Source organism: Ictidomys tridecemlineatus, chromosome 8, assembly GCF_052094955.1.
Source record: "Ictidomys tridecemlineatus isolate mIctTri1 chromosome 8, mIctTri1.hap1, whole genome shotgun sequence".
Taxonomy (NCBI): Eukaryota; Metazoa; Chordata; class Mammalia; order Rodentia; family Sciuridae; genus Ictidomys; species Ictidomys tridecemlineatus.
The window spans coordinates 59,723,868-59,735,710 of record NC_135484.1 but is presented as its reverse complement, the minus strand read 5'-3'; the positions used below and the strand labels follow the sequence as shown (position 1 = coordinate 59,735,710).

Sequence of the window (11,843 nt, the reverse complement as noted above, 5' to 3'; positions counted from 1 at the left end):
AGCAGATACTTGGGAAACGTATTTTATGTGACCAAAGTCATTGATGTAGGATAGAATGCATACTATGTAAAGAGCAGCATGACACACAGAATCCTGGAAAAAAAAATCACTCTGTTTAAAGATATTCAGAAGAAAGCAACATTATAGAAAACCACTGGGAAGACAAAGATAAGTAGGAAGAAATGCATGGGAGAAAAGTATTGTAAGACCCTTGGATGGAAAACATTTTACAAAGCAGGAATGAAAATCAGATTTTTTTAGCATCAGATTTAATAATCAAATATTCTAAAGTTGAAATGTCAGAATTTGGATGTGGTCAAATTAATAATCCCATATACTCTGGTTATAAAATCTCATTGAAAATCAACTTGACACTATTTATTAATATTTTAAAATGTGGATATCTTTTGAATCTACAATTCTACTCTTGGGTGGTATTCTAGAATAATTCACATACATGTACACCAGTGCTTTCTACAGAGATGACTCTTCTGTTTTATCTGCTACATAATATAGTAAAAGCTATAAAGCAATAACATTTAAAAGGTTAAAATATTATTTAAAATATTTATATAAAATACATACATACATATACATCATTGATTTAAAACTTTAAGTACAGGATAATGCACACATTAGAGTTTTGCATACAGTATAATCATAAGTGTACTCTACACATGCAAAATTTAAAATAGTTTAAAAATAGATGCTGAATAAGTGGACTTTTTATTAAAGAACGTATGGATAGAAGTATTCTTTAGAAAATTTTTCAGATTTTATGTTTACAATTTTCTTAAAAATCACACAAGTTACTGATGTGATAGCACAAGCTTGTAATCCCAGAGACTCCCAGCTGGCCTGGCAAGTTCAAGGCCAGTCTGAGCAACTTTGCATGATCCAAAGCAATGTAGCAAGACTTTGTCTCAAAATAGAAAATAACTGGGGCTAGGGTTGTAGCTGATGATTAAGTGCCCCAGAATTCAAACCTCAGTACCAGAAACATTTAAAAATAAAATCAAGTAAAAATTATTTTACAATACAGTTGATATAGGTTTGTCAACTTTTTCCTAATTGAATTAGTATCATCAAGACATAAAATGCTACTAAAATTGTGTTTTTTATGAAAATGCCAACCTTTATTGCTATGTAAGTAATCAGATTTGTAAACATCATGTGAAAACCAATAGAGTTTGTATTTTCCTTCTTTTCTGCAAGACTCTCATTTGTATTTGCTTTATGGTGATCACTTCCTGTTTCTTGACATCTCATGATCTTTGTGTACCAAATCCAGGCCATTGTAAGACAATTCACATTTCTTCCTTGTCAGCACCGTGAATTTGTACTAAAATTTAATGTATCTTCCCTTGGATGACTTACCAATGTCTATTCTCTAAAATAAATTACAATTTCAGAATATTTTTTCTTTTTTAGCCAATCCCTTGGTAGATAAACACAATTTATATTTTAATCACTCCCTCAATAGTTTAATTATATTCTTTGATTAATTAGTATTTTCCAGGAAATCCTTATATTTACTTTATTTTCCAGTAAGCATTTAGATTTTTACTGAACATCTTACAACATGTTAAATGTATGAGACAATCTTTGAATTAACAGAAACAAAGTAAAGAGAATTCAGGACATCCTTTGTTACTTTAAAAGTGTCAATCATATATATTTCACTCAGAACTTATTCTGCCATGAGAAAGATTGAAAAAAGTAGGACAAATTATATAATGTTATAATATAGACTGTTTATCAATATTTCAAAATTTTATGAGTATTTTTGACTATCAATAGTACCTATGTTCATTGCAAACAATTACATTTTCTGTTAATACTCAGAAATATCGCTTGAAGGAAATTCTTAAAATTCTTTATGCATAGTCAACAGGAAAAGCTTAGCAATACATTATTTACCATGCTGAATTTTCAAAACTCTAATAAAATAAATGTTTATAAAATCAATATAATTTTCAGAGAATTTAAGACAATTATTATCCTATACACATATATGAAGATATACCTATATCTATAACTATATATCTATATCTAAATATCTATATCTAAGTATCTATATCTATATATATATATCAGTAACAAGTGTTGGAGGAGCATTTAGCTATTTTTATATTTATTTTTTAGTTGTAGTTGCACACAATACCTTTGGTTTATTGATTTATATATAGTTCTGAGGATCAAACCCAGGGCCTTGCACATACCAGGCAAGCACTCTACTGCTGAGCCAAAACCCTAGCCCCCCTTTAGCTTTTAAAATAGCAAAATAGACAACAAAAATTTCTCCCCAATTCTAATTTTAACATAATTTGATTTCTAAATATTTAAGGAAGTTGTACAATCTTTTAGTATAAAGATATTTTCATAATCATCTTAAATATGTACTACAAATTTTATAATGTAAATATAAAACATTTAGTACATTTGCTTGTTTCAGATAGAATAGAAATATTTATTTACGAATGATTCTCTAATACATATTTGTATATCTTCTCTCTTCCTTAAGAGTGCAGAATAACATTAGCTTATGGATATAATTTTAGTGATTAGAAAATTTTTATGCATAGTCAACAGGAAAAGCTTAGCAATACATTATTTACCATACAATGTAATTTTCTACCATGTCATATCAAATCATTAATTTTTATGATTTACCCTGGAAATAAACACTCCAAAATGATAACAAATATATGAAAAATGCTTTGTAATTTTTATCTATAATTTTAGTAATTTTATAGACCACTGCTTTTTGAGAGCCAACAGACAAACCCACAGATGTCTGCTATGGCTACTTGTAATTAAGCAATGTGGCTAATGCTATAAAGTACAAATCAGAAATGTGATTGTATTGAAAAAGGAGAAATAAAACTTCTAGCCTTAGCTGATATTAGCATGTACTTATAAAACCCCAAAGGCAAGCACCCTACTACTGATAAGTAAGATTAGTTGGAATCTAGGTGGACAGATAATATATAACCTTGAATAACCTTGAAAATAGCTTAAAATTAACAGAAGTTTTGTTATGAAGTGAGTAGCTTCTTTAGTAAAATATAATCTCTAGAACAAGAAGTATACAAGAGGAGAATGGTAAATACTGAATACATCTTTCCCAACTTTTATCTTATGATCTAGACATGTTCCCCTATTATTAGGGGAATGAGAAAGTGCAAATTCTTTAGATCAATGCCATAGGGTTCATGTGAAATATTGAATAAAAACAGAAAATAGATTTTTGTTGTTTTTTTGCTCAGTATTTCTTACTTATATCCTGAGTGAGTTAGAACTTGTTCTTGAAACAATGTCATAATTTAAAAAATGATAAATGAACTAGAATTTTTGTCTATCACAAGGGATATCATCTATTCTTCATTTTTCCCCCATAATCTAAATTTTATTATTTTTTATTTACTAGAAGTACTATTTGGAAGCCTAGGTATTCCCCCGTACCCCTTTCTACCTATGTGCACAAGCACTTAACAGGAGGCTTGCAGAGAAAAAGTGAAAACTACAGGTTTCATAGTGCCTAGGCATATATATGTAATGGCATGACTAAGCATTTTGCAATTTAGGAACTGTAGGATTTTACTTAATGTAAGGAAGCATAGAACAGTGAGTGAGAGCAATGGTACTTAAAATTGTTAAAATAGTAGCTCTTAAAGGTTCTAACCATAAAAAACAATAATGAGATGATGAACATGTTAATTCAATTTAATAATTCCCTAATATGCACATAATCAAAACACCAAAGAAAAAGAAAAATAAAGATTAATGATATTGGAACCAAACAAATCCAAATTTTTCTCCTACTTTTGTTACTGAAATCTAGGTGATCTTAAATACATTATGTAAAATCTCTTAACGCTTATTTCCCTTTCACTAAATGGGTATTAAATAGTTCATGTTAGAAGGAATTTGGATTTCTTCATCGATAGTGGTTCATAGCAAATATATCTTCATGGAATATTTTATTTAAAAGTTCCAAAATTATTATTTTTTATTCATTTAAAAATTTAAAAATGACAGCAGCATTCATTACAATTCTTATTACACATATATACCACAATTTTTCATATCTCTGTATATAAAGTATGTTGACACCCAATTCGTGTCTTCATACATGTACTTTGGATAATGATGTCTATCATATTCTATCATCCTTGCTAATTCCCTTCCCCCTCCCTTTCTATCCCTCCCCTCTTCCCTATCTAGAATTATCTATCCCTCCCATGCTACCCCTACCTACCCCACTATCTCCTTATATCAGAGAAAACATTTGGCATTTGTTTTGGGGGGATTGGCTAACTTTACTTAGCATTGTCTTCTCCAGTGCCATCCATTTACCTGCAAATGCCATGATTTTATTCTCTTTTGTTGCTGAGTAAAATTCCCTTGTGTATATATGCCACATTTTTTTTTATCCATTCACCCACTGTAGGACATCTAGGTTGGCTCCACAGTTCAGCTACTGTGAATTGTGCTGCTATAAACATTGATGTGGCTGTGTCCCTGTAGTATGCCTTAGGTATAGTCCAAGGAGAGGGATAGCTGGGTCAAATGGTTGTTCCATTCCCAGATTTCCAAGGAATCTCCATACTGCTTTTCCATATTGGCTATACCAATTTGCAGTCCTACCAGCAATGTATGAGGTACCTTTTTCCACACATCCTTGCCAACAATTATTGTTATTTATCTTCATAATAGCTGCCATTCTGACTGGAGTGAGATGATCTCAGAGTAGTTTTGATTTGCATTTCTCTAATTGCTAGAGATGCTGAGCATTTTTTCATATATTTGATAATTGATTGTATATCCTCTTCTGAGAATTGTCTGTTCAGGTCCTTGGCCCATTTGTTAATTGAGTTTTTATTTATTTATTTATTTTTGTGTGTGTGTGCTTAACTTTTTGAATTCTTTATATACCCTAGAGATTAGTGCTCTACCTGATGTGTGAGGAGTAAAAATTTGCTCCCTGGATGTGGGCTCTCTATTCACCTCACAGATTGTTTCTTTTGCTGAGAAGAAGCTTTTTAGTTTGATTCCATTCATTTATTGATTTTTTATTTTAATTCTTGTGCTATAGTACTCTTATTGAGGAAGTTGGGACCTAATCCCACATGATGAAGATTAGGGTCTACTTTTTATTCTATTAGATTCAGGGTCTCTGGTTTAATTCCTAAGTCCTTGATCCATTTTGAGTTAAGTTTTGTGCATGGTGAGAGACAGGTGTTCAATTTCATTGTTGCATAGGATTTCCAGTTTTCCCACACCACTTGTTGAAGAGGCTATCTTTTCTCCAGTGCCAAAATTGACCAAAATAATCAACAAAATGTTTATCAATTAAACATTTTTTCTCAATCATAAGTCTAAACTGAAGAATGTGTTTTACTGTATGTTCCATTTCTCTTTAATATGAAAACCATATTCATCCCTTTGCAATGCTATAATGTATAAGTTATTTTAAAAATGAAATAATGATACATAAATTTTATTCTTGTAACCATTAGGCTTCTGTCAATGATCAGCACTGTTATTTTATCTGTGTGGGTGAATCAGTCATTACAAAATTATTGTTTTAGCAAAGTGGACATTTTAACAGTTGTTTAAATTTGAGTCAAGGCATTACTTTTCGAGAGCCCAGAGAATAATTGTACTTTATTTTATTATGTTTTATTGTATTGTGTTTTAATATATTTATTTGTCTGAAAATTTCTGAAAGTTTGAACACTTAATACTGTTTTACTGACAATATACATATCCTTAAATGCTTAAATGGATTTTTTAAAAAAATATGCAACCATATTGCAAACATCAAATTAATTATTTAGAGCATTGATAAAGTACTTTTAATAGATCAATTGTTCATATTTGATTATATCAATTGCTGTGTTAATGTAGTTATTAAATGATTTTATTTTTGCAATGCAGGATCCTATATTAACCATGCATTATATTTATTTGCCATGTTGTTGTCTTATTTTTATTTTTTTATTTATTTGTTTATTTAGTCTATTTTAAACTATAAGAGTTCTTTAGCCCTTCCTCGGATTTCATGACCTTGACTTAAAAAAAAAAATTATAGACCACTTGTTTAGTGAATTGTCCTCTAATTTAATTTGACTCATGCTTACTAATAATTCTATTTAAATGATGCATTTTTGACAGCAACATCACAGAAGTGATGCTCTGTCCTTCTCAATGTGCTTTATCAGGAAGCACAAGCTGTCAATTTGTCCCATTATTGGTGATGCTAACTTTGATGACTTACCTAAGGTGGCAGCTGCTAGTTAAATCCACTGTGAAATTACTAGTTCCTTCTTTAGGGAAAAAAAAATAGTATGAAAGAAATTACTTTGAGAATATGTAGATATCCTGATCCTCATTAAATTTTTACCTGCTGGTTTTGCTCACAGTCTGGAATTTTGTCTGATTCAATTATTATGATGGTTGCTAAATGGTGTTGTTTCTAACTCCATCATTCCTTCTAGCTATCAGTGCTTGTGCGGGGTTTTTTTTTTTTTTTTTTCCCATGAACTAGGACAGCTCAAATTTATCTCCAGGGTTACCTGGAAGTTTGAAACTGACTTTGGTTTGGGAAAAAAAAAAAAGTAGGAAGTCTAATTAATGATTCGTAATATATCATTTAAACCTTGAAACTTTCCCAGTGTAACCAGGCCAGTTTACATATCTACATCTTTTCTGATATAACTAGTTACACAGTTTGGCATGGCTATGTGACAAGAGGGACATGAAAGTTTACACAGGGACTTTAGACAACTGCTTCTAAACCAAGATGTTTTCCACAAATCATAGCGATTGCTACCTCACAGAAGAAGCAGCACATCTTGCGTGAACTTTTCTGGGATACTGTGTCTGCAAGCCTGTCAGGCCAGTGGTGCTTGTCCAAATACTCTTTACCCTGCTATGCTGCATCTTGCCTGTACTAAATGACTTTTCTGAGCATGCGAAGTCTGGTGAATCCTGTCGGTTACCTTTTCCTGTGAAATTATAGCTCTGAACAGTGAGAAAAAAATTTTTCCTTAATTGTTACCAGTATGCATTTATTTATTCTTGTTTTATTACACAAAAATATGTGACTAACATTTTTTGGGAAACTCAAATATTATAAAATTTAACCATTGGGAGTCTCTTCAAGTTGATTCCATCGTCCTGTTAACAGGTTTAAAGAGAGGAAAGCTTTCTTTTTATCTACCCATCTTAGGCTCATGATTAAAGGAAGTCTGATGAAGAATAGGCCATTTTGGAAAATCAGGATAGGGCAAAAGAGTATTACTTGATGGTAAATATAATCTTAGTTAATTTAACAAGTCCTGCTTGCTCATGTTTTCTTCTGCATTCCTGTGTATTCACAGATAAGAATGCTGCTTTCCTTCTAGATGTAGGAAGAACATCTCACAAATGAGGATTTTATGACCTGCTTCAGGGAAGAAGGGTAGGATAAGAGTGACTTTTCTTCTTCTGTCATATTCTGAAATTTCTTTAGTTTAAAATATTCAATATGCCAAGGGACACATTTTTGTGATCATGTGCCCTGACCCCAACACATATTATTATCAATGTAAAAGTTTATGTATACCTAGACATTTAAAAAGTGCTCTTTAAAGTATATTTAATGCTTTGAGAGCTTAGTTCTGTTTCTATTCTGAATCAGTATTATGTTTGTGTTTTCATGCACCAGAATTTCACTATTTTGAATAGGGTCATGTTAGAATATGTATAGTTTTGGGTAAATCTTGCCTCCAATGCTTTCAGTTATTCTACTAATTATTAAAAAATATCAGTTTGTCTAAGTCCAAAAAATATGTAGGCATTTGGTTGATCTTGTAATAAATTAATAAAATTATTTGTGGAAAAGAGTTACCTTCATCAAAGGACAACATTAAAGAGTATTGTTTTTCCATTTATTCAATTATAATTTGTGATTTTTAGAGATATTTTAAGTTTTCCTCATAACTCCTGTTTATGTTTCTCTTTATATTTGTGTTTATTGAAATCTTTGACTTTGCTGTAATGTACAGTTTTCTCTAATGTGTCTTTGATCTAGTTGTTGTGTATGGATAACTAGATTCTTCCTAGGCACAGTGGTGCCCTCCTTTGATTCCAGGGACTTGGGAGGCTGAGACAGGAGGATTATAAGTTTAATGCCAGTCTCAGCAATTTAGCAAGGCCATAAGCAACGTAAGAGAGACCTTATCTCAAAAAAATAAAATATACTGGGTTGTGACTTAGTGGTTATTAAGCACCCTAGGTTCAATTCCTGTTATCAAAGAAAGAAAGAATGTTCTTGATTTCTCTGTGTTAATTTTATTTTCCTCTTTTTGTGAACTGTTTTAAGTCAAATATCTTATTGAGGCTCACAGGGCTTGTCTGGGACTGCAGCTCCAATCTGGCTGTGCAACCTCAATATGTTTTCTATGCATGTAGATGCCCAGCTGTGGGGTATCTCCCAATGATAGCTGTGTGTTGGTCTACACTAACAACTTGACTGCACACAAGGAGGATGTTAGCAGCAAGATTAAAGGACAATTTGTTCTGGATGAACTTTCTAACCTGGAGAAGAAAAGGAAAGCAAATAGGCAACAACAGAACAGCAAGATATTCTTTTTTGTAGACAGAACAGAAATGCTTTTTGAAAGCAAAAATATCTTTGATGAATTGAAAAAAGAAAACCAAGAGAGAAAATTCAGAGAAAACCAAAATCATGAAATTGTCACCTTCATTTCATAACAATGTGTGGCATCTGTTGGTCTGTAAGCTTTTCTGTTGAATATTTTAGTAAAGTTTTGCAAGAATATTTACTGCACAGTCTTAAGCCACAGGGACCCAATAGTGGTGAACAGGTGTTAAAAGTCTGATGTTAAGGACCAGTGTTTATTTTCTGGGCATCTCCTTCACTTGAGAGGTGTTGTGACTGCCCAGCCTGTGCAAGATGAAAGAGGTACTCTGTTTCTATGGAACAGAGAAGTCTTTAGTGGAATAAAGTTTGAAACTAAAGATTATGTTTAATTATCTTACTTCTTGTCTGAATGAGTCTGACATTACATCTCTCTTCTTAGAAGTCCAAGGTTCTTGGTCTTTCATATATTATCAAGCATCTACTCATTAATTATGGTTTGGTAGGGATTTTTTTCGTCACTGTAACTTGGCATACTATTTTCGTAAAATGAGTTTGAACACTCTTTTATACAATTTTCTTTGGCAATTCATATACATATATCCAAGTATGTACATAAATTTATTTATATTTCTATATTAATTATATTATTATATTAAATATATATTTATGAATTAAATATTTAGATGTTAAAATCTATTTAATTTATATAAATAGGTGTATATTTATCATATTGAGAATTGAGCTCAACGATGCTATACCACAGAGATCCATCTCCAAGCACTTTTTATTTTGAAACCATGTTTTACTAAGTTGTCAAGTCTCTCCTTCAATTTGTGATCCTCCTACCTCAGCCTCCTGAATCACTGAGATTATAGCTGTCTGCCACCATATCCTACTTCTTTTTTGGGGGCGGGAGGAGTACCAGGGTTTGAACTCAGGGGCACTCAACAACTGAGCCACATCCCTAACCCTATTTTGTATTTTATTAGAGACTGGGTCTCACTTAGTTGCTTAGTGCCTCAGTAAATCGCTGAGGCTGGCTTTGAACTCAGGAGGATCCTCCTGCCTCTGCCTTCCAAGCTGCTGGGATTTCGGGCATGTGCCTCTGCACCTGGCCATACCTTGCTTCATTAGGATTTTAATTCAATATTAAATAACATTGTAATTTTTAAAATTTTTTTGATTAACATAAAATATTTGCATACGTTTATGGGTATGGTGTGATATTTCATGTATACATTATACACTGATCAAATCACAGTAATTAGCATTTCCATTTCCTTTCATTTCTTTATATTTGGAGACATCTAGCTCTGGTTTTCCAGTGTTTCATAAAATATCAAACTATTTTATGCTTATTTTTGGTGACTAAAGAAGCGATTTGTGAACTCTGGTATTTTTACTTGTGTTTATTTGCCTCTTTTCTTGCAGATGCTAAACTTCCCAATTTGTCTCCCATTTGAATCATCACTAAAAATCAAACAGAGTTCCCTCATTTTCTGCTATATTTTCCTTCTTTAGTAATGATGCCTCTCCAAACTTGCCACCAAGAACTGTTGGTCTTTTCCTTCCCCACATTCAGTCCTTTGAGACATCACATTTCTTTTTCAGTAAATTCACACTCAGGTGCAGTTTTCTCTCTGATGGTGACCACAGGTCAGTCTTCTGCCTGTTGTCCTCTTTTTCCTTTGGAAGTTTCCCTGGTACTGCTCTCAAAGAGGTACAACCAGGAAAATAGCTGCACTGAGATTTGACTTCTCTCTCTTTTTTTTTTTAATTGATGTATTTTGATGATGGTTTTCCTACCTTCCAGATGTGCTGTGAAGGATTTTGTCATATGGAGAATAGCATGGTGTTCTGAGAAAATGCAGAGAGATGCAGTTATTGGTGGCCATAATATTCAGTGGCCACTAGCATTAATTTCTTGGATATTTTTGTGTATGTAATTATTTTATTTTGAAGTTGAACAATTTGCAAAAGCACTCTACAGGGAGGACTGGGGCTATATAGTTCAGTGGTATATAGGGCTTGTCCATCCTCAGTCCTGGTTCAATATCTACAACTGTAAAAACAAACGACTAAATACATATTGATTTAAGCCAGATGTTGTAGCTCACACATATAATTCCAGCTATTGAGGAGGCTAAGACAGGAAGACTGTTAGTTCAATACTGGCATGGGCAACTTAGCTTGACTTTGCCTCAAAACAAAAAAATAAAAAGAAGTGAGGTGCTAGCTCAGTAATCGAATGCTCCTGAGCTAGCAGGAATGCTTCAATTCCTAGTGCCATTATTTAAAAAAAGTATTTTTCTTTTTTTTCTCTCTCTGTCTATATATACATAGAAAATAAATATAATATAAAATTACATATATATTTATAATTTATTTAGAATAATTCCTAATAATAAATTAATGTGTGGCACAAAACAAAGCTTGTAAACTGTATTGTGGAAATCACATTTATAATGTAAGTTTCTTATATGTTTATTTCATTTTTATGAATAGAATATCCAAATCAGAACTCATTCAAAGAGCAGTAAAAGATAATTTTTTTTTTATTTTTCCTATTGCATTCTCAGCTAACATTCTATCATGAACAGTGACTTATTACTATGTAACCTACACCAGTCCCAAAACATAGGCTCTGAGAATACTTTAATAATTCTAAAGGGTGAACATTGCTGGTGTGATGTGACATTTAATCAAAGGGCAGAATATTAAATTACTAGAATGTCATTTTGAGTTGTTTCTTAGATAAAAAAATTTCTAAAACCACACTTATCCAGGTTGCTTCTGGGACGTCCCCATATGTGCACTAAAGGCGTGTATGTGGAGAAAACATGTTCTCTGAAGTCAGCCCTCCCTCTTCAAACTTTTTTGCTTTGTTAAGATGGCTACTGTATTGATTTTAGAAGATAAATTCATTAAGACTTGCCTATTTATGCATTTTATTTCTAATTTGAATAATTCTGCCACATCTACCTACTTATATATACCACCCAAATGCTGAGAGCATGACAACTCTATTCCTGAACTTCATCTATGGATAAATGTATAAATAACCATCTAACCTTTAAATTTCATGATAATCACTCAGCAAGCCAAAGGCATAGATGTCACCAGTTTTAATGCACACACTGATTTGCTCTTGGATTTTATCACTTACAACCATTAAGAATTGAAAGGATAA

The 11,843-nt window shown here is 32.1% G+C and overlaps 1 protein-coding gene across 1 annotated transcript; it reads left to right on the top strand.

Moving 5' to 3' along the window:
* The first annotated feature begins 8,460 nt into the window (after positions 1–8,460).
* Positions 8,461–8,695, top strand: LOC144365867 (ASNSD1 upstream open reading frame protein-like). The gene is made up of 2 exons (XM_078018584.1): positions 8,461–8,604; positions 8,648–8,695. The coding sequence occupies exons 1-2, from the start codon at positions 8,461–8,463 to the stop codon at positions 8,693–8,695; spliced, it is 192 nt and encodes a 63-aa protein (XP_077874710.1).
* Positions 8,696–11,843: the final 3,148 nt, after the last annotated feature.

What these genes read in the sequence shown, in the direction of transcription:
- LOC144365867 (XM_078018584.1), top strand. Translation starts at nt 8,461, where the DNA reads ATGCCCAGCTGTGGGGTATCTCCCAATGATAGCTGTGTGTTGGTCTAC. An exon ending in ACCTGGAGAAGAAAAGGAAA is followed by an intron (nt 8,605 to 8,647) that starts GCAAATAGGCAA and finishes TCTTTTTTGTAG; the next exon opens with ACAGAACAGAAATGCTTTTT.